General features: G+C 39.6%; 2 protein-coding genes across 2 annotated transcripts; one reads left to right on the forward strand and one right to left on the reverse strand.

Moving 5' to 3' along the window:
* Positions 1-8,136: 8,136 nt before the first annotated feature.
* Positions 8,137-9,087, reverse strand: LOC132148664 (G-protein coupled receptor 183-like). Its single transcript, XM_059557364.1, has one exon. It carries the CDS (start codon positions 9,085-9,087, stop codon positions 8,137-8,139), a length of 951 nt encoding a protein of 316 aa, XP_059413347.1.
* Positions 9,088-21,777: 12,690 nt separating this feature from the next.
* On the forward strand, positions 21,778-23,460 carry LOC132149510 (uncharacterized). Its single transcript, XM_059558825.1, has 3 exons — positions 21,778-22,667; positions 22,855-23,073; positions 23,163-23,460. The coding sequence occupies exons 1-3, from the start codon at positions 21,820-21,822 to the stop codon at positions 23,368-23,370; spliced, it is 1,275 nt and encodes a 424-aa protein (XP_059414808.1). The 5' UTR covers positions 21,778-21,819; the 3' UTR covers positions 23,371-23,460.
* The last annotated feature ends 43 nt before the right edge of the window (positions 23,461-23,503 follow it).

The raw sequence follows: 23,503 nt of genomic DNA on the forward strand, positions 1-23,503 counted from the left end.
AAATGCAATTGCAAAAGCTATATTTAAAACAACTTTATTTTTCCACTGACATAATCATAACACTGTGGTAAGGAAATATCCAAAATAGCTGACTACAACCCAGCCATTTCTCTGTTGCAGCTGTGACAAAAACAGGACCAGCTTAGCAAATGAACAGATGAAAGAAGTTGTGTTTTTGACTGATTTCAGGCTATATATTCTGTCCCTGTTTGGAGAAAACATCATCAGTTGGTAAAAGCAGTTTGCAGCAGTTTTAAGGTAATGCCACCTTTTATTGAGTTACTGGTCATTTTTGGTGATTAGCTCCAAGCACTTCTTTCTTTCCCACCACCTCTGTCACTTCTACTGAAGCCAAAAGTGTAGGTCGATGAATGTCTGTTAATAGTGCTGTACAACAGAGGTCAAGCTTATCAGGTTTCATAATAAATGAAACCATTAATAAAAAACTCTCACCAGGCGATTGGTTTCAAAATCTCTTATTTTCAACAAAAGCATTATACTATGCAGATGCTCTGTTAAAAACTGATTGTGTGTGAGCCTGGCACCTCTAAGAATTTAAGGCTCAATTGATTATAATTATAATAATGTTTGTAATATTAATATTATGACACTGTTGCCCCTATATTGCAAGTAATTTGTCGAGGCCCAGCAGTATGAATGCAAAGAGAACTTCTTTGTCTAATGGTTTCAGTCAGTGAAGAAGACTCATGAGTAACACATCTTATATTATTAGTAGTGACTCTTGTTCTCTTACCTATAGTGAAAAATAATTACAGAGGAATGTTAATCAGTTGTGGAAACTAGAATCATTTTCCAGCATTGCATTCAATGTGATGTCTCAATTGTGCAACATTTCAAAATCACTTAACAGTTTCAATCAGCTCATATTGTTGATGTTCTCTTCTTATTTTACACCTGTATTTTTAAATGTCTTAACATTTTGTAATGATAAATGATCGTTTTTTCATGTTCAAAAGAGCAAGTATCTGGTGTTTTATTAAAACATTTTTTTTTTTTTTTGTCATTGTCTAGCTAGTAACATTTTTGAAATATCAGCATACTTTGTTAATACTATAGTTACAAAAGGGAAAAAAATGGTCATATCATACAAACACTTGAAAGCTTAAAAATTTACCAAATGTACCAGCTCCCGATACCAAACCTGTCATTTTACATTGTAATATGAAATATTAATGATAGTTAATTCAGAATAGTTAAAGATACTCCAAGCTCAATCCAAACAACTGCAACATTATCTGGATTTTTACCAAAACCATTCATTTATTTTAAAAAGCCTGTGGTACACGTAATGACATTATATAAAGCCATGTACAGTATAACATTGAAAAGAGAAAAAAGACAAGAAAAAGCATGCTTCTTACCAGACAGATGTTTTTAGTCGTAAAGGTGCGGGTCAGATTGTGGAGTCGCCTTTATAAACATCACGAGGCCAGGAGGAATTACAATTGTTGATAGGAGGCAGGGTCTTTTTTTGAGATGCTTTCTGGACTCAGTCCCTGATGGTGAATTAGACAGTGTTTTCAAGATTCTTCTGTCCTCACAGGATCAAAGCTGTTTTGATGGGTGTTTTCTTGGTAAAAGCTCACAGTGTGTGTTGTTTTAGAAATTACTGCTTAAGATGAATGTACATTGTTTGAATCATATATGAATCCAACTTTATGATGGGCTTTTGTGGGGAAAAAATACATTTCTTTTAGTTTCTACTTTCTGAAATCATCCCACCTGTCCATTTTGGGATCATAAACCATCCATTTTCCTTGAAGTAATTAAATTGCTCATTCCAAATTGACAAAACATTTAATTTAACATATAAACAGTATTTAATGAATACATCTTACAAATGTACAGTGCAGCATTATTACAAAGATTACTATGCTTAATTGTGTCTTTTTAAACCAGACAATGAATAGACTTGATAAAGTCAGTCAGAGAGAATAAATGGGTTAGGTGAGCTATGAGACCAGCATCGGTTGAGATTCAGCCCATCACACAACACCTCTCCCCTGACTCCAAAACTCGGTCTGGGGGCTGATTTGCATCTTGGGACTGGTCCTGGTTTTGTACCACCAGCCCAGAGGCCCTCATGTCAGTCTCTAGCCCTCATTCACTGCACACAGAGAGCACAGGTGCAGGACTCTGCTGCCAGTATGTGCACTCGCATGGCTGCTGTGAGTTACTATATGCATTTACAACTTTAAGGATTGATGATCTCTTGATGAAGTGTTTCATGGAATACAGACCAGTTGGATAACTTGATTTTATGATTATTTATCAAGGCTGTGAAATAACACTTATTATTTTAATTTTGAAATAAGTGACACAAGTTATTTTATACATTAATTATTTGTTAAGGATACAGGCAAGTCTCAACTGTTCATACCCATTGGGGATCAATCCTGCTCCTAGAGATCTTCTTCCCTATGGAGTCTATTGCTCCTCTAACACAACTGCATATAATATTTACTCCAACTCCAAAACCTTATTTACCTAGTTCAAGTGTGTTTAAATAAGGTAGATCTTCAAGAGCAGGATTGAGCTTTACCATGGATACTGTAACCAGAATACCTTCATGCCATTTTATGTCCATGAGGCACTAATTTTATAAGATAAGCGTGAAGTGATGTGAAGACCAAGTCTAGTAACCCATACTCTGCATTTAACCCATTCAAGTGTGCACACACATTAGGAGCAGTGAGCAATGAACATACACACACCTGGAGCAGTGGGTAGCCATTTTTGCTGCGGCACTCTGCAAGCAATTGGGGGTTCAGTGCCTTGCTCAGGGGCACTTCTTCTGTGGGTATTGAGGGTGAAAGAGAGTGCTGTTCATTCATTCCCATTACATTCTACATTACATTCAATGCTGGTATTGGGAATCGAGCCTGCAACCTTTGGGTTACAACTAATACTCTTACCATTAGGCCACAACTGCCTCCATTTCCATTCCAAACAGCATAAATGACCATAAACCAGAAGAATTGCTCATGGATACTGTACTTGGGTTAACCCTTATCCATCCATCCACCTTCCATACTGTTAAATTAAGGTAGATCTTCAAGAGCAGGATTGAGTTCCCCTCTTATACAGTTTTATTCATCCATCCATCCATCTTCCATACTGTTTTATCTGCTGTAGGGTCACAGAGGAATGGTAAAGTCTATCCTAGCATGTCTCATAATGAAGGTGGATAAGTTAGAAGTCAAATTAATACTTTGCTACAAACAAATTGGAAAGTATGATCTTTTCTTGGACCAATCAGCAGGTACAGGAAATTTGTTTCAAAAAAGGATTAAAGTTGCAAGCTTGCTAAATGCTTAAAGATTTTATAACAACCATGCGGTTAATATTTAGACTTAGGCAAGTCTTCATCAGAAGATTTAAAATGTTAACCACATGGTTTGTTATGAAAAATTAGTTTGGCGTATTTAATAAGTGTGTGAGGTCTTTCCTTTTTTGATTTGCATTTTTGTTTGTTGGAATTTGCACCTTACAAAACATTACATCAGTGTGCATTATTTTGACAGAAACTACAGATAGTAAACAATTGATTATCAAGCAAAATGTGCTACGGGCTGTTCCCTAAAAATCGTGAAACCAATTAAGTTATGCTAATTATGCAAAACTTTTCAATGGGTTGATTCTGTTTAAATTTGTGTGTTAGGGCCATATACTAAAACTTTACTAAATACCCTTAGAAACGCCAATCAGGAATCCTACCACTGTTGCCATGTTCCATATTACTAGACTAGGTTTTGCTCTTTTAATTACAAGTCTCCCCTCCATATTACCATACTTATAACATACACTGGCTGACAGCACAATGAGAACATATTCTCAAACTTTCCACTTGTTACTGCTTGGACATTAAAAGCAGCAGAAAGAGGGAAATATGTCCATTCCACACTCCCAAGGCCATAAAACATTGGTCAGTGGCATCTACAATACTATAAATAAATATGTGATACTTTGTGGTATGTTTCTTGCAAATAAATGAATAATAACATTGTTCCAACACTACATAACAGTTGCAATGAGGCGTCCAAAGCAAATGTGGAAATGTTCTAAAGGCAGTTTACATTTAACAGAATGCAGCATACATTTCTGCCTACTCATGCCCCTATTCATTTGTAAACAAACAAACAAACTGTATTTCATGGAAATGGAGGTACCTGCATGCACTTCCTCTTTTAACAGGATCATGAAACTTAGAAATGTTGTGTATATTTCAAATATAAATAGATATTCGAATCGATCTTTTAAGTGGTTCAGGGCCCGTTTCAAACTTGCTAAGTATTATATTGAGGCTTTGTTGCATCCTATTGTTTCAAGATTTCAATGGTTCGCCAATAGGGAGAGTTGATCTGTTAAACCCACTTCTCATGTTAGTTTTTAGAATTCAGGTTCCGTTTTAATGACGTGAATAAAAAGAGTGATATTAAAAATTATTTTTATTATTATACTGACAGGTTACATTGGTACACGGTGGCAGCAAGTGTCTTTGTTTCCTTGAATCATTCACTCAACCATTTCTTTCTGATTCTAAAAAGCTGATTTTTTACAGGAATGAAACAAGTATTTTACTAGTGACCCATTCAAACATACAATTTGTTTAACGATTCATTAATTCATTTTTTTTAATCTACTAAAATCTTTACCCCTTTCTCAAATCGAGCTGATCTCAGATGAGTCACACAGAAAGGCCCCTCCCAAGATAGTTTGATTGACAGTAGTGTTTCAGCCATAGACTATACCAAAACATGGATGTAGAACTTTAAGGCTTAATATAATTTAAACGGATGAGTTATAAAAAAAAAATCACCCTCTCACAGTTGTCATGAAGGGCAAAATTAGCTATATAGACCAAAATAATTTTTGGAACCAGGCTATAAACGTTTTTTTTTCTGCTGTAAAGTTGGACATCTTAACATGGGGAGTCTGTGGGATTGACTGCCTTTTGCAGCCATCCTCAAGTGGCCAGTCGATGAATTACTGTTTAAGTCCCTTCCGTGTGGGCTTCACAAGAAAGAATAGACTGGACTGGTGTCTTACCTTAGACCTGCCCTGAGTGAACGTCATCAATCCACCATTTACAGCTAGAGCAGATGTAGACAAAAATCTGTCCTAAGCGATTGTGGTATTCTGTTGTTGGGTGTTATAATGAACATAGCAGTCCTCATTTACTCCTGACATCTAAGACACTGAAAATGCAGTAGATTACATTTGTTTCTGAAGGGAATGCACCCTTGATCTACCTAAATGCGTCTATGTTTGTGCAAATCATTCGTGGTACAGCTTCACCAGAAGAAGTGAGTAAGCAAAGTTTTTTTATGAATCTTTTTAATGAATCTTTGCAAATCGCCTTTCTTAATAATGTGCTAATTAGCAAGTTTCACGATGAATGCAATCAAAGAAAACGGTCTCTCTGAGAGTGGCTTGTGATGTCCGATAGTGATGTCCGATTCATGAATGAATCATTCAATTTAACCGGTGACACTCCCTCTGAGTCAGAATAAACCAATATCCCGGAGTAATTCATGTACTCTGACAGTACACTGACTGAACTGCTGTGAAGATCGAACTGAAGATGAACACCGAGCCGAGCCAGATGACTAACGAACACGCCCACTGCTGGAGCAGTTCTCGTTCTCGAGTCAAGAGCCGGTTGCATTGGTTTTCGGATCACCAGTAGGCTACACTGAACCAAGAATCGTTTCTGTCGGACGCGTCCGATTTGAGAACCGATGAACTGATGATACTGCGCATGCGTGTAATTTTTTTAAGTATTTTGTTAAACATCGGAAAGTGTGATAAAATAACTATATTTTATTTAGCTTTTTTTTTTTTAAGATGAATGTTTCTAATCTGTATATTGTAGATAATGTATAGGCCAAAGGGGTTTTGATGGAAGTTGGACAATAATTAAGACTCTATGTTTAATAGGAATAAGGGATGATTTATGAAATATCTGTACTGTATATATTAATGATGACACATTCACAAATTGAGTTTGTAGTAAACAGAACATGAACACGAGTAGAGCAGCTGATGAAACTGAACTGCAGCACGTGCTGGTTAGAGTGATTCTCGTTCTCGAGTCAAGAACCGGTTGCATCGGTTTTCGGATCATCAGTACACTGAACCGAAAACCGTTTCTTTCGGACGCGTCTGATTCAAGAGCCGAGGGGCTGAAGATACATGCATGCGTGATTCAGCGTGAAGCAGACCGACATACAGAGCGTCTGAACGAACTGATTCTTTTGGTGATTGATTCTGAACTGATTCTGTGCTAATGTTATGAGCGCAGGTAAACAAGGGCTTGGATGAAGGGCAATCTGGCGAAACATACGTTCATAGACTTAAATGTAAACTTTTCATGATTATGAGGTTTTTAACTGACTAAAGTTATGATTACTGACTTATATATATATATATATATATATATATATATATATATATATATATGATAGACATGACGCCATTACGTCATCGCCGAGCGTAAAAGAACCGCTGAACCGTTTTTTTCAACCGGTTCATTGAATCGAACCGTCCGAAAGAACCGGTTCGCGGAAAAGAATCGAACTTCCCATCACTAGTGGCTTGCAAAAGAGGGGCGGGGTCAGCAGAGCTCATTAACATTTAAAGAAAAAGGCTACAAAACGCTTACTTTGAAAAGAGCTGTTTTTGACAGGGGAAAAAAAATTGTTTTTTTTTACACTACCATTGAGAAATATTATCCAGACTGTGTTACAGACTCTCATTAAGACCCTAAAGAATCAACTTGTGTAAAATGGGCATCAGATCACACCTTTAATCCCTTAAATCTAATTTAATTTCTTATTTGTTTAAATTATGTGTGCTTAATACACATTTCTGATGTGGTTGTATCATGACCTAAATGGTTGCTTTGTGTTCTAACTTTTTGCCAGAACATACCTACAGTAGAAAGTTACTAAAGGTGTTATCGATCATAATGCTTGAGACTGGCCTAATGGGCACCCAGTTCCAGAAACACATTTTACCCAATCACCTGTGCCATGAATACAGAAAACTCCTTTTAGTCAAAATTTCACTGAAATTGCACACTACAAAATTATTTCTGAAATTGGCTCTGTCCAGTGGATACTTCTCCTTAAAATGACAAATTACAAATGACAAACCACTTACTATGTTCTTCTTCATTAGTTTAGTCTTCACTGAGATGTTCTGAGAATGCAGGCTCTCCAACTTGGAAATTGAGGAAAGACAAAAACGGCAATCTGTGGAATACATTGAGGAAAGACAAACAGGGCAATCACTTTCCTATTGTAGAAAGCAATCACAAACATATAGATCACAAACCTGCTCAATGACAGCTTACCTTTCCTGTGAAAAACTAGTGCAGACCACTTTTCTCTGGAAGGCCAGTTTGCTCATCATCCAGCACAAACATCTGGATCAGTGGGGTGGTAGTGATTTGACTGAACCAGGGACGTCTAAAGATTGAAGTAACATGACACAAAACTGACAATAAATAATGAATTTTAAATTAGTTTATCTTTATATCATGCTGATTTGCTGATCTAGGTAATGCGGAAGAAACCTTATCTGTTCATTACTGGTAGTTTAGACCTGATGACTCTTAAAGTGACACACAACTGAGACAGAAAGATGGCCTGTTGAAATGTCATGTGTCAGTTAAATTATACATTTATACAGGATACATTTTTAAATTATGGATGTAAAATAAACATTTAAAGAAAAGATTTATATCGATTTATGTCTGGGATAACAAACAACTTATCTTTTTTATGTTCTTGTCTGTAACACAGGATGGCGCCACAACTCTTTAAATGAATCTTTGCATGTTTTATTTTTCAGATTTAAACAAGATACATTAAGGCTTGAACATTTGAAACTATGTATAAATTACAATTAATAACATATCTAAAAATGAGTCTGAAAACATCAAGTTAAATAATTATTTGTAATTATAAACACCTAACAAGTTCAGTTTATTCTAGATTCAGTTGTCTCCTTATTTACATGATTATTTTGAAAAGGGAAGAACTATGGAAATGCAGCTACTACTTTACATTTTATGATCAGTGTCTGTATGTTCGTATTAGAGGAAGGTCATCATTTGTTTAAGGGCTTCTCTTTTTCCTTGCAGCTTACCTTCTCTGCACAAGATTCTGGTAAGAATGGTACTTTCTCTAAGCGGGATAAGTAAGTTAAAGGCTGGATAGTGCTGCTGATGTTTACGAAGGCAAAACATACTGGCTGCACATAGCAAGTGAAGACCTTATGGGGATAGTGGTCTTCAAAGGGGAACAGAGCCACTGGAGGGAGATAGTTGCTTATGATTATGATCAAAATAGACAGCACCATCTTAAAGGCCTTTCTTTTCATAGGATTCATCTCATCTTTACCAGAACCTCGTGAGCGTTTCAGGGCCCAGAGGATGGCCACATTACACACCACCATCCAGGTGAACGCAAACAAGACCTCACCAGTGAAAACCTTCTCAAAGTTTGGTAGGCCACCAATGGATTTGGCCGAAGCATAAGCAAAAGTGAGCAGAAGAACCACGATGGTCAGGCCGATCCTGTATTTGATTGCCTTCAACTGTCCGAATGCGATGGGAAAGAGTACGGCTATAAAGCGATCCAGACAGACGCAGGAGAGGAAGAGCGGCCCACTGGTGTCCTTCACACCGTATGAGAACTTCATAGACCTCCAACCCATAGTGCTCCTCCAGTGGTAGAAATTGAGAAATGCTATAATTGTCATGAATCCAAAGTAGGCGTCCATGAACGCCAGGCAGCCCAGGAAGATATCAGAAGTTAATGGTTGATTTCGGGTCTTTATTAGGTTTGCGAGAACCAGGATGTTGGCAGGTATTCCAATGATCACGTTGAAGCATTGTATAGCTAGGTCAAAAACAACACCGGCCACCATTTCTTCACACCCATCGAACACACTGAAGACATGTGTGGCATTGACTGAATCGGTCGTCAGGTTAGAGGAGGGCAGGCTGCTTCTGAAGATGTAGCTGAATCTTGTGTCGTGGCGTAGTCGACCCTCCATGATGTTCAAAGAGCTGAAATTAGATTCTAGAAGAACAGGGAAAATTATGTTCATGTAAACTTACTAATATGCCAAGCTCACAAATTCATTTTTAAATATAATATTAGACTGACTGAAATCAGGTGCACAGTGTTTTTTTCTGTCTGTCTCCTGAGTCATTTTGTGCTGATTCTGCTTACAGTATACTGCACAAACCTAAACGTTTTACCTGATAAAGTAAAACAAAGGGCTGAAAATATGCCCATCTGATAGGGGGATTTAAATTCCTGACATTTGGCAACCCAAAGCATGAAAACAATGCATGATGATAAGGTCATGTCAGTTTCGTCTTGTCTTCATCTCATCTTAATCATTGGAAAAAAGGATGTCAACAAATAATTTTTTTGTCATGGTATTCGTTAATGAATTTAACAGTATTTCAGATGAGGAACTGAGGACCATTTTACAGCTTGTACCATGTAATAAAACATGTAAAGTCTGCAAAATAAAATTATATATTTCAGCAGAACCATTCTCATCATATTTTACGCTTATTTTATATTTACTGATGTCACAAATTGTTTTCTCATTGTGTCCTTGAGACAAACCAGAGAAATAATTGTGGATCATGTCACATTTTGTGAACCAACAATACTCAGCTATCACAAACAGACAGGAGGATCTCCCTCGAGGATGTTTTCCTGCATATCCCCAAAGGAGTGCAGTCAATGCACAAACACAAGCACACAGGAACACATATGTGCAGAAACACCTGTCGACAGGGACTTCCATCAGGGGTTGTACAAGACATGACTCCCGCCCTGTTTCCTCAGCATATATATATATATATATATATATATATATATATGGACAGACTTCACTATGATGCAGTTGCATTTGCAGAAACACTACTCACAATGTCCAACATAAAAAAATAAATAATTTGCTAGCTCCAGTAGCATGAATTGCATTAACACGCTGTGCACAACAAATCACATTAAACTGCAAAGAAACTTATATAATGGACTACATAGATATTTGATCATCAGTTTTGCCAACTAGAAACACTTGCAGGAATGAAACCACTATCATAAATGACTACCACCCTGCAGAAAAAAAAAAAAAAAATCGTTGTCACTTTAGATTAGGAATTTTAGTTTTTGCTTTTTTTTTATGCAACTAAACTCTAAAATGTAGTTGACTTCTTGTAGTTTTTTTAGTTTTCCATTTTTTTTGTTATTTCCTACCACTGGTTTGCTATTAGTGTTATACTCCTGATTTTGACAACATTAATTTACAAATAGCTACTGTATCTCCTTATTAGTCACAGCTTCAGACGTCACCCCCACGGATCGTTGGCTAATTGTCTGATGCATATGGGACGCAAAAGTGGAAACACTTCAGGAGTGTCGAAGTCATAGTCTGATTGGTAGAATTGGACAGGAATTCTGCGAGAGGTGTGTGTCGTGTTCTTAAACGTTCTGCCTGGAAACAAGGATGCCATGACGCCAAACCTCCTCACTAAAGAAGGTCATCATGTTACAACTGTGAAGATGAGCGCTTGTCAGGATCAGCTAAACGCTGGATTTTCAAATGTATTTGAAATATTTAAAGTTCGTGGCATAGAATCTTTAAAATACGTAGAGAGTTTTACACACAGATCTATTATTGTGGCGACATTTCCATGCCCTGAAACGTGACGGTGAATGAACTGTGATTGGTTGATTGACGTGTCGGTCAAACGGCCTCATGGGTGGGCCTTGGCCAATGAAAGCTGCCATGAATTCCAGACCTTCAGTTTGAATTGAAATTGATTAGGAGGATTCCTAGAATTGACGCTATTTATGAATTTCTTTTTGAGCTTTGTATAATAATGGCCACTTTGTTTGATAAAGTGTGCAGAAAAGGAAGTTAAGTCTGTTTTAGCACCTTTGAAATCTTTATTTATTTTTTATTTTTTTAAGAAACATTCTTTGTTAAAAGACATTGCTTACATATGGAAGAGTATGGAAGAGGATTAGGGCCACGCAATAATTAAAATAAAATCATCTCAAGATTAAAGTCATTATAATGCAAGATTAATGTCACATTTTTTCAAGGAGAAAAAAGTTGAAATAAAATTTCCATCACAAGTTGAAATCAATTGCCTAACGAGTGTTTAATAATGATGTATTAATTGGGTTGGTTTAGGGGTAGATAGGGCTGTGTTGCTCAATTTAATAATTTTAACACAATAAGTTACACTATGGTATTATTGCACCCTGTTAATGTGCAACAATACTGAGGTGCAAATAGTATCTGTCACTATTTATTATTATAAATAGCATCTAATTACTATTTACACTTATTGGAAAGATCTGCTACCTTTACACTACTCCCTAGGACCAACACCACTGCAGACACTGAATGAAATGCTCAAATGAACACAACACAAATGTGTTTATTTTCATAATTTTATTTGGAAGTTTAATGAGTTTTTCTCTCAACATTTAACAAGCTTTTTCTTGAAAGAACTATCTTTTCCTCATAATTTAATGAGTTTATTTTCAACTTTTTATTTCATAATTTTTCTTGGAATTGAACTAGTGTGATCTTGGATTGTAATGACTTTAATCTTGAGATGGTTTTATTTTATTTTAAAAAAATATATATATTATTATTGCTTGGCCCTAAACCTCTTTTATACTAACTTATTAAAACTTGTAGAATTATTTTTTTAAAAACCTGATCAAGAAAATACCAAAAACAACAAATGTACAATAAAAATGTAAAGTTTGTTTCTAATATTTAAAGATATTCTAAAACCAAAACGATGGCAAATTCATTGTGACTTTTTCATGTGAAAAGTTATTGGCGCCTACAAAATGACATTACAAAAATTATATATTTAGGGCCATGAATATTTACAACAATCATGATTAAAAGACAGAGAAGAGAAGAAAAAGCATGCTTCTTACCTTCTGACAGATGATTTTCGTGGTAATCTGCGGGTCAGATTGTGGAGTCGCCTTTATAAACATCACGAGGCCAGGAGGAATTACAATTGTTGATAGGAGGCAGGGTATTTTTTTGAGATGCTTTCCGGACTCGGTCCCTGATGGTGAATTAGACAGTGTTTTCAAGATTCTTCTGTCCTCACAGGATCAAAGCTGTTTTGGTGGGTGTTTTTTTCCCTGATAAAAGCTCATAACATTATGACAATAACATGAATAGCTATATAACATAATGCTTATGATCACATTAAATGGCACTAAAAATTGAGTTTTTCTCAGGATGTGAAAGTGTTATCTTGTTTAAATTCTGCATTTTGCTTTTACTGTATTGTTCTTGAAACATAAAAATTACATCTGATTCCAAGTAAATTATCACAGTTTTCTTCATTCTAGATTGACAATGTTTAATTTGAACACATGCCAACAAAGTGAAGAGATCTGCAATGATTTCAACAATCATAAACCAATCATTTTATTAATCCTTATGTTGATTACTATGCTTAATTGTGTCTTTTTAAACCAGACAATGAATAGACTTGATAAAGTCAGTCAGAGAGAATAAATGGGTTAGGTGAGCTATGAGACCAGCATCGGTTGAGATTCAGCCCATCACACAACACCTCTCCCCTGACTCCAAAACTCGGTCTGGGGGCTGATTTGCATCTTGGGACTGGTCCTGGTTTTGTACCACCGGCCCAGAGGCCCTCATGTCAGTCTCTAGCCCTCATTCACTGCACACAGAGAGCACAGGTGCAGGACTCTGCTGCCAGTATGTGCACTCGCATGGCTGCTGTGAGTTGTGCGGCTATAACCTGATGGATTAATGCAGCGATGCATTTCTTTTGATCGACTGTTTTTCACAAAATACAGGCAAGTTGGAATAAACTGGGATGTATTTATTATTTATTAAGGCTTTTCATGAAAGAAATGCTGTATATCTGAACATGGTAAGGCAATATAGTATTCTTTTTGGGTTATGACTGCTAATTTGAATGTACTCATTAGTGCATTATTATGTACTTATTACTTAATTAGTGCAGTGGAACTGAGGAAAGGAAGCAGATCTGTACTCATTTTCTTTTCACGTTTCAAACTTTAGTTAATTTCGTGGGGATTTATTGGGGAATTTGAACTTTATTTTGATTAAAGTTGTATGTTATCTTTTGGATCTTAAAATACCTGGTCCTATTCCAGGTTAATGTGCAAACATAACTATAAGCAATCCACATACTGATTTCCCTGAAATGTGAAGAAACATTGTTTGTATAAGTGCCAGTTTAACACAGCAACACTGGGTCAACCAATGGTGTGAGTCTGAGCAGGGACTGTTTGTCCAACCAATAGCAGATTTATTTTAGCTGCTTTAGAAAATTTTACCATAAAAGCAGTGGTTATTAATTCTGGTCCTGATGCTGATTCAAATCATCAGCTTGTTAGGAGAGAGAGCCATGAACTGAGCTGTGTTCTGTTTAACAGAGTCCCTATGCAGTGCTCACTGCTCCCTATTCCCTAAGCACGCTCACTTCACTTGACAAAACGCGTAAAAAAAAAAAAAAAAATTCATTCAGATCCTCCTGCAACAGCATTATACACATTATATATCAATAATGCATCTCAGAGAAGTCATGGGCAACAGGACCGGAAATTGGGAACCACTGCATTGAAGGATTAGTTAAACAAATAAATAAAAGAAAAAATATATTTGTTAAATAAGTAAACATATGCACGGATGAAATGTTCACAATAAAACAACAAATACTGTATAACATGCATTTAGAAAATAGATTCACTTCCAGTTCAGTGAGAGGAAAGTCCATGGAAGCTGTTGTTGACTGCATTGCAACCTCAGTTCACTTCTATACATCTTATTTTTAACATAAGATATAACTAATATAAATTATAACTTAAATGTGTGAGGCTTCCAGTATCATTCATGGGAATCATGGCATCATGGGAGGATTCTTGTCTTTAAAGGCAAGAGAGGGCAGTAGTGATCTGCCAAGAGACTGATGAGTCTCCTTTACATAATTAAGTCATACATTTACAAGCCACATTCTCCAACGAACACAATGTTTTCATAATAGCTCTTGTGAGACAATCAAATAATCACAAAAGGAGACTACCAGCCGAACTGATGTATGGGTTTTGGCCGATCAGATTATGTTATCAGCTGTAATTTGCAAAAAGACTTTACTGTCCAGCCATTTCATCAGAGAGAATACTTCATAAAACCATTCTTACATAAATTGTTGTATTAAATGTAATGCAAGAACGGTTTTGCGAGCAATTGTTTGAACAACACAGCTGACAAGAGGAATAAAACAATCTTGGTCCAAAATACCACACTCTCAATATCGCAAATGAATGCTCTGCTTTTTACTTTGTAAGAGCTATGTGAAGGTGGATAAAGACCTCTGCTTGCTATTTTAGCCAGCAATGCATCAACTCTCTCAGTGGAGGACACTTTAGAGGTCTTATTAATCTCTATAGGCTTTAGTGTGTCAGAGCTCAGAAAGACAGGATCCATTAGGGAATTAGGGATGTAACACTCATGGCCACCACTCATCTTCTCACAACACATCTATTTATGTCTAGTTAAGAGAGTCTACAACCACATCTTGTTTGAGAAAGTGGAAAACTTTAGCTACAGAGTCATCATAAAATGAAATGCAAAAAAAAAACAAAAAAAACTTTCTGCTTTCCATTAAAATACAATATCAAATAAAACAAATACATGAAATGGATAAAAAAAGTTAAATAATCTGAATCTCTGAAAAACAAGTCTTAAATATTTTATACAATCATACTTCAAGTAAACGTATGTTGCTTTAAGAATGTTCATATTTTTCACTGAAAAACATGGCATAAGTATTTATTAGGAAAGTCATTTTTGCAGCGTGTGCTTATAATAGAACTGGCCAAGTGATAGTACATTACGAGTTTTTAATATTTTAGTAAATTAAGAAAAATCCCCTTTAATTTTAGTTTGATTTAAATATATTTGGCAACACTTTAGCTCACAATACGTTATATGCATTAACTAACAAAAACGTCTCGGTTACGTATGGTAACCCTCGTTCCCTGAAGGAGGGAACGGAGACGCCACGTCGGTGACCGACGAATATGGGATATCGCTTCGATAGACCAATCTACTTTGAGTGTAAACTAAACGAGCCAATGCACATTGGCATGCAATTATTGCATCCAGCTGCCGCTGATCACTGCGTGAGTATAAGAGAGCAGCAGGTGCAATGCATACCAGTTTTTCGCTGAGGAGCCGAGCCGGGGACCCGGCAGCTCAGCGGCGGTACAGCAACCATGGCGACGGGACGTTGCGTCTCCGTTCCCTCCTTCAGGGAACGAGGGTTACCATACGTAACCGAGACGTTCCCTTTCAGTCGGTCACTCTCGACGCCACGTCGGTGACCGACGAATATGGGATCCCTATCAAAGCGCCATGGGTGCTGCCCCTTCCAGTGCCCTGTGCGAGCCGCCTGCGCCCCTATTAGGTGTAGGCCGGGGCTCTGAACAAGTAGCTCCACTCCCCGTTGTCAAAGCACTACCTCACTGGGTGAGATTGGATAACACTGGGAAAACGTACCCGGCCCGCTTGGAGCCGGGACGCTGCGGAAGCCCCATCCTTCCTGAAGGAGGCAAATACACATATAGCATCCGTTTAGGAGTATACGGAGAAATTTGAGGTGATTAGAACCCTCTTGGGAAGGCAGAAGTCTGCCGGGGAAACACGGGCTCTAAGGCTATACCGTGGACTATACACATATGAGTACCGCTTAGGTCTCAATATGGAACCCACCCTTCCATGGTTCTCACAGATTCATCATGAAGGTCTGGCGCCGGACGTTCCGCTGCGTCCAGCTGCTTAGGTTGATGGAGGATCTCAACAGGGTCTACAATACGGACACTCTGGAGCGGTTTAAGCAAGCCGACACTAACCGGGGCCTCTAGGTGCCACTACCCGTTTGAGGTGAGAACACAGGAGGATACCGGCTCTACACGAAGGCTATAGAACCTAGGGAACGTGTTAGGGGTCGCCCAGCCCGCAGCTCTACAAATATCTGTCAGCGAGGCGCCACGAGCCAGCGCCCAGGAGGATGCAACACTTCTAGTTGAGTGAGCTCGCAACCTGAACGGGCAGGGCACACCCTGAGCCTGATAAGCCAGGGTTATGGCATCCACAATCCAGTGGGCCATCCTCTGCTTAGAGACGGCACTCCCCTTCTGCCGGCCTCCGTAACAGACAAAGAGCTGGTCTGAGGTCCTGAAGCTTTGTGTCCGGTCTACATAGCACCTTAATGCTCGGACGGGACAAAGCAAAGCCAGGGCTGGGTCTGCCTCCTCCAGGGGCAGCGCTTGCAGGTTCACCACTTGGTCTTTGAAGGGTGTAGTGGGAACCTTGGGCACGTAGCCCGGCCGGGGCCTCAGGATTACCTGGGAGTCAGCCGGCCCGAACTGTAGGCACGAATCGTCGACCGAAAATGCATGCAGGTCCCCTACCCTCTTGATGGAGGCCAGTGCAAGCAGGAGCAGAGTTTTCAATGAAAGAAACTTTAGCACAACTGAATGCAAAGGCTCGAATGGGCCCTGCTGTAGTGATTTAAGCACTAGAGACAGGTCCCAAGAGGGTATACAGGGGGGGCGGGAAGGATTTAACCTCCTTGCCCCTCTAAGGAACCTGACGATGAGGTCATGCTTACCCAGAGACTTCCCATTCACGGGGTCATGGTACGCAGCAATAGCGGCAACCTGGACTTTGAGGGTGGAGGGAGACAGCCTTCGCTCCAACCCTTGCTGCAGAAAGGATAGCACGACCGCAATCGGGCATCTTCGGGGGTCTTCTCGGCGAGAAGAACACCACTCAACGAACAGGTTCCACTTCAAGGCGTAAGCGTGTCTCGTAGACGGTGCTCTCGCCGAAGTGATGGTGTTCACTACCTCTTGGGGTAGGTCACCTAGAACCTCCGCGTCCCGTCCAGGGACCAGACATGGAGTTTCCAAAGGTCTGGACGCGGGTGCCAGATGGTGCCACGTCTCTGAGTCAGTAAATCCCTCCTCAGAGGAATTGGCCAAGGAGGGGCTGTCGCGAGGAGCACTAGTTCGGGGAACCAGGTCCGAGTAGGCCAGTATGGTGCTACTAGCAAGACTTGCTCCTCGTCCTCCCGGATTTTGCACAGTGTCTGTGCGAGAAGGCTCACTGGGGGAAACGCATACTTGCGTAGGACCCGTGGCCAGCTGTGTGCCAGTGCGTCCGTGCCGAGAGTTCCTTCGGTCAGGGAGTAGAACAACTGGCAGTGAGAGGTCTCTGCAGAAGCAAACAGGTCGACCTGAGCGACTCCGAACCGTCTCCAAATCAGCTGGACCGTCAGGGGATGGAGTCGCCATTCTCCCGGGAGCATTGCTCGAGACAGCTCGTCAGCTGTACGATTGAGCAGGCCTGGAATGTGAATGGCACGAAGTGACCTCAGAACCTTCTGACTCCAAAGGAGGAGGTGGCGAGCGAGTTGCGACATGCGACGGGAGCGCTGACCACCTTGTCGGTTGATGTACGCAACGGTCGCAGTGTTGTCCGTTCGGACCAGCACATGCTTGCCTCGTAAGAGACCTTTGAGACGGTTCAAGGCAAGTTGTACTGCTAGCAACTCTAGGCAATTGATGTGCCAATGCAGCTGCGGGCCCGTCCAAACCCCTGAGACTGCATGCCCGTTGTACGTGGCCCCCCAGCCGGTGGTGGAGGCATCCGTGTAAACCACAGCATGCCTGGAGATCTGCTCTAGGGGCACCCCCGCCCGGAGAAATGCAAGATCTGACCACGGACTGAGGGTTCGGCGACAGGCCGGTGTAACTTGGACCCGTCGTCTTTAAAAAGACGCACCCGTGAAGCTCTTTTAGAGAAAATTTGCTCTTTTAGGAAATTGCTCTTTTCAGTGCTGAGGCGCACAGGGGAGATGGCCGCTTGCCACACGACAGGGATAGTGCAGCCTGAAGTGTGCAACCCACTCGATACTGGAACGACCGCCGCTGTAGCGCCGTCCCGCCAACACAGGAAGCTTCCCAGAGCGTGCTGAACTCGCAGTTCACCGTAGACACAGTTCAAGGTAAGCAGAACGACACTGTCGCTCGGCTTCGAAGCGAAAAGCTGGTATGCATTGTACCTGCTGCTCTCTTATTCTCACGCAGTGATCAGCGGCAGCTGGATGCAATAATTGCATGCCAATGTGCATTGGCTCATTTAGTTTACACTCAAAGTAGATTGGTCTATCGAAGCGATATCCCATATTCGTCGGTCACCGACGTGGCGTCGAGAGTGACCGACTGAAAGGGAACTATTACATCTGTTACAGTATGTATTCATCTTTGTTCATGTTAGATAACAAAAATACAACTGTTCATTGTTAGCTCAGGTTCATTGATAGTTTCTTTTAATGTATTAGTAAATGTTGAAATTAACAGTAGATATTAAGATTAACAAATGCTTAGAAGTATTGTCTCCTTGTTAATTAATGTTAACAAATGGAACTTAAGTCTTACCATTCATTTTTTCTTAAATGTTTGTTGTGCATTTTGTTTTTACCCTGTAAAGTGCCTTGAGAAGCTGTCTTTAAAGGTTCTTTATAATTTTATTATAAATAAGTGAAAAAGTGAAGTGAAGTGATATGGCGCCAAGTATGGTGACCCATACTCGGAATTAGTGCTCTGCATTTATCCCATCCAAAGTGAACACACACACACACACTGTGAACACACACCCGGAGCAGTGGGCAGCCATTTTTTGCTGCGGGTTCAGTGCCTTGCTCAAGGACACCTCAGTCGGGGTATTGAAGATGGAAAGAGCACTGTTGTGACGAGTGGAGCGGGGCCGAGAGCCGTGGGAACAGGAGCGAGGCCGGTGGAGTGATTGTAAAATGAGCGACACCTGCTCGACCCACAGGTCTCGAGTCCCACGGAGGAGATGGAAGGATATAAAACAGGAGCGACCACAGTGACGGACGAGAGAGGACCAGGCCTGGGTTTTAGTTGTGTTTGGTTTTTATTTGTGCGCGTCAGTCGTCCGTGAGGGGCTGACGCGCTGTTTTGTCTTTATTTTGTCATTAAAATATCATTTGATTGTCCGCTGGTTCCCGCCTCCTTCTTCCAGATGATTATGAAGTTTGTACATTGTTACAACTGTACATTCACTCCCATAAAATTAAACAATTTAAACACTACAATGTTTAACCATGTTTAAAACCATTTAATGTTGTATTAATAGGTCATTTAAATGTGCAGAGCACTTTATGCCTGTCACAGTGTGGTAACGAATTTGATTTACCGTGATTAGCGGAGGGACTGTGGGAGGTTCTGCTGCGTGATGAGAGGTGCACGCCAGCTGTGATGGCTCCTGACAACAAAGACAGCATTGGGAGCCATAATGATATTCTCTTCTCTTTAATTTCCACAGCAGGCAGTCTCCATATAAACACCATCTCAAAGGACAAGATGAAACCATGACCATGACCATGAAAATTGTTTGTCAGATATTGTAAGAGTGATCATAAATTCGTAATGCTGTTCTGCTGTTTGTGATCCCCTCTGCAATTCTGATGATGGACAGCCAAGGAGCCTTGCTTTCCCACTGCAGATGGATTCTTGTTAAAACAGCATCCAGCCATATTTGTGACATTTTTTCTCTAGCTGATCAAGTCAGCTGTGTGTTTGGGCTTGTTAGTGGTTGGCGGCCACAGAACAAAACGTATGACCACTTCAGTGTTACTGAGTGTGTGGTGTTTCTCTGTCAGTGCTCTGACTGTTTGAAGGAGCTCTGTGACTGCAGTAGCAGAAGCAATAAACACACAGACCACGGTTTCCACAGAAATGGTGCTGTTACACATGACAGAACTGTATGCATTTAACCCTTAAACATACATTGCAACCACACAGTTGACCTGCATGCTTTAAAGACTGTTACTAAACCCATAAACTGATTGTAACTTTTTTTTTTTTTTTTACTAACTAGCCTCTTTTGACATCTGAATTATTTTGATTCAGCATGTTCATGTCATAACAATGCGACAGTAAGAAATGTTTAGTAGTCAATATACACATATTATAATTGTAAATCATATCTTATTTAGATAGCCATGATACACCTGTCTTATATGTTTTGAGGAGAATAAAATCGTAATTTTTATTTCAGTGTAATAATGCAGCTCATTTGGTCCTTATTAATATGCAACGGTAGTTAAAGGAGAAACAAAATGGTTCAAAGAATGAGAATAAATAAAAATCTTTTGCATATCGTAATTACTTTTTAACCCTATTTGTGATGTACAGACTGTGTGCATTCTCCCATAAAACCAGGCATTGTTTATTTTGGGCTTATTTCTCTAGTGAAACCTGGCAACAATGGTCACAGCTCAGGATTCTCACTAGTGAATGACTTGGGGCATATTTTTTGGTTCCAAGCAGCATTGGCAGCATGTCAGCACATCCTTTTCCTGCATTTCCAGCACAATTATCCACATGACCTTTACAGCTCAGGTGATGAATGCCCAAAACTGATCACCCATGATCAGTCTCAACAAAGATACTGTCAGTCAGTACCTTTACAAACATCCTTATAATGTGAATATAATGGGATTTTGGCAATATTGCAATTAACCTCTCTATTTGTTGTCCTTTATCTACAAGAAATAAACAGCACAATGCAGTACAACCCGATTCCAGATAACAATGTTGGTTAGGGCTTTTCTTGTGATAAAATGTGCTCAGTTGTGGGAAAAACACATAACAGTCCTAGTGGAGACCACAAATGTTGTCTTTATATGCTGACTTCATCTGACAGATGATGTTTATGGTGCTGCCACCTACAAATGGGTCAGTAAATGAAAACAACAGATTGTAGGGAAATAAAGCTGCGTATATAGTGCGTCACAGTATTTTGTTTGTGCACTCATTCCTACTGATTTGTTGAGATCCCTAAAAAAGACTGTGCAACAAATGCAAATGAAGCTCAGTCAGGACCACATAAACACAAGCAAACACTTTAATTATCATCTGACAGGATTACTAATCACCATCATACTAATTCAAATATTTCCTGAGTTTTATTTCTATTCTACAATATATCAGGTAACACAAAAGGCTCAGACTTTTCCTGCTTAGCATGGCTTGCTTTCAGAATATTGTCTTCAAATACTGGTATAAGTCATTTCTCATAAAACATGCACGCCCATCTAGGTCACCCATTACAAATAACCCAACAAAATACATTATCTTTAAATGCACAGAATATATAATGAGAATTTAAATATAGAGCATAAGAGCAGAGCTAGTAATAAGTGTCATTATGCTTTTGCTGGCTTTGTAAAAGCTATTAATCACTCAAGGTTGTTATATTACAGTGATTTTAATATGGTTGAGGTACCGTGGCCGGGAAGTGCAAAACAACATTACAAAGTGTGAAACACTTTTACAAAGCTCGAGACAAATTTACATTTTGGAAAACATTTTTACCAATCATAAAACACAATTACATGGGGAAAACACTTTTACCAAGGACGAAACAAATTTACATTTTAGAAAAAAATTAACAAGACGCAAAACACTTTTACCAGTCCCGAAACAATTTTACAATGACAGATTCTTCACGGAAAGGGAATGTACCACACACCGGAAGTGACGCGGTGAAAGGTGTCGTTGTTGTTAGTGAGCGCGGTAAATTCGTGTTGTGGAGTAAATGGCTTAAAGTTTATGGTGATCGAGCATGGACTGCGACCGAGGGATGTTTTGTCCGTTTTGTGGCAAACACATGAGCAGCTTAACGCGGTTTTGCTTTGCGTGTGGTCGGTGTTTGGAGTTCCTAAAGGACGCGGACCAGACGGAAACATCAGACATACTGCATCAATGTGTTCAATATTTTAACGAGGGCCACTCGTACGCTGTAATCGTGGACATGATGTCAAGTCTACACGGTGTAAACATCAGCTTGAGGACTCTTAAAAGTAAACTGAACGAAGCCGGGTTGTACCGCAGAAAGTCTTATTCCTCTCTAAACTCCGTGAGTAACGCCATCAGATTGGAACTTCGTGGACCTGGACAACTATTTGGCTACCGCACGATGTGGCAGGTACTTAAACAAAAGTACAATTTTCGAGTGAAGAGGGATGATGTGATGAATATGCTCCGGGAGCTTAATCCTCGAGGGTGTGAGAGCAGAACACGCAGAAGGTTTACAAGAAGAACTTACCACTCAATGGGACCTAACTATATGTGGCACGCAGATGGTTATGATAAACTTAAGCCATTCGGTTTGGCCATATCGGGATGCATAGATGGATTTTCACGTAAAGTACTGTGGCTTGAATGTGGACCAACAAACAATAACCCAACAGTGATTGCTCACTTTTTCATGTCATGTGTGCGAAACCTCGGTGTCATCCCCATGAGACTGAGGACTGATTGTGGCACTGAGAACGGCACGATGGCTGCAATTCAATGTACCCTACGCCACCATCACAGTGACTACTACTCTGGCGCATCCAGCCACATGTACGGCTCATCTATAAATAACCAGCGTATTGAGTCCTGGTGGTCTATATTTAGAAAGGGAAGGTGAGTGGTCTTCATAAAGGGTCATTGCATCTTTTGGTCATTCTAACGAGTAATGAAAAAAAAAAGAAAATCGAATGACCAAAAGATGCAGACCATAAATTTTATTACGACTAATCTTTGATTTTATTATTCAAACATATGTGTATATGGTTACAAGTATAACTACAATTTGTATCAATTTCAATAGGTCTCAGTTCTGGATGGAGTTATTTGCAGACCTTAGAGAAGCCGGATACTTCAACGGGAGTCATGAGCATCAGTGCCTATTGAGATATTGCTTTGGTGATGTTATTCAGAAGGACTTGGATGAGTGTGTGAGACTGTGGAACAGTCACAGGATTCGCCCTTCCAGAACAGCAGCATGTCCAGGAGGAGTGCCCAATGAACTCTACTACTTACCACACAGGTGATACATTGATTATAAACAGATAAAAGTATTATTCTAACGTTTTAGTTTACATGAAAAGAAATGCTTATGTTTTCTATTTAACATAGGTTTGGCTCCAGAGACTGCGGATTTCAAATCGAACAGGCTGAACTGGATGCCCTTCCTGAGGCTAGCCTGTCAATGACTCCTTGTGGAGACCCTAACATGCAGGAGTACTTGGACTTTGCCATGGAACACAATCAGTTACAGAAGCCAGAGAACTGGGAGTCTGCATCAGAACTATACATGAAACTAAAAGAAATGGCTCAGCTATGAAATTATCAAAAAGGGAGTTTTTTTGTAGTGGTGGAATACTGCTGTCTGTCTGAACACAATGTTTATGAATCTGTCACCCACAGCTTAATTGTTTTAAGTGTGATGTAAATTAATCAAAAATAATACGTATTTA

This window comes from Carassius carassius, chromosome 9 (genome assembly GCF_963082965.1).
Source record: "Carassius carassius chromosome 9, fCarCar2.1, whole genome shotgun sequence".
Classification (NCBI taxonomy): Eukaryota; Metazoa; Chordata; class Actinopteri; order Cypriniformes; family Cyprinidae; genus Carassius; species Carassius carassius.

Coding starts and splice junctions, on each gene's coding strand:
- LOC132148664 (XM_059557364.1), bottom strand. CDS start 9,087: ATGGAGGGTCGACTACGCCACGACACAAGATTCAGCTACATCTTCAGA.
- LOC132149510 (XM_059558825.1), top strand. CDS start 21,820: ATGGACTGCGACCGAGGGATGTTTTGTCCGTTTTGTGGCAAACACATG. Junction 22,668..22,854: donor TCTATATTTAGAAAGGGAAG/GTGAGTGGTCTT, acceptor CAATTTCAATAG/GTCTCAGTTCTGGATGGAGT. Junction 23,074..23,162: donor CTCTACTACTTACCACACAG/GTGATACATTGA, acceptor TATTTAACATAG/GTTTGGCTCCAGAGACTGCG.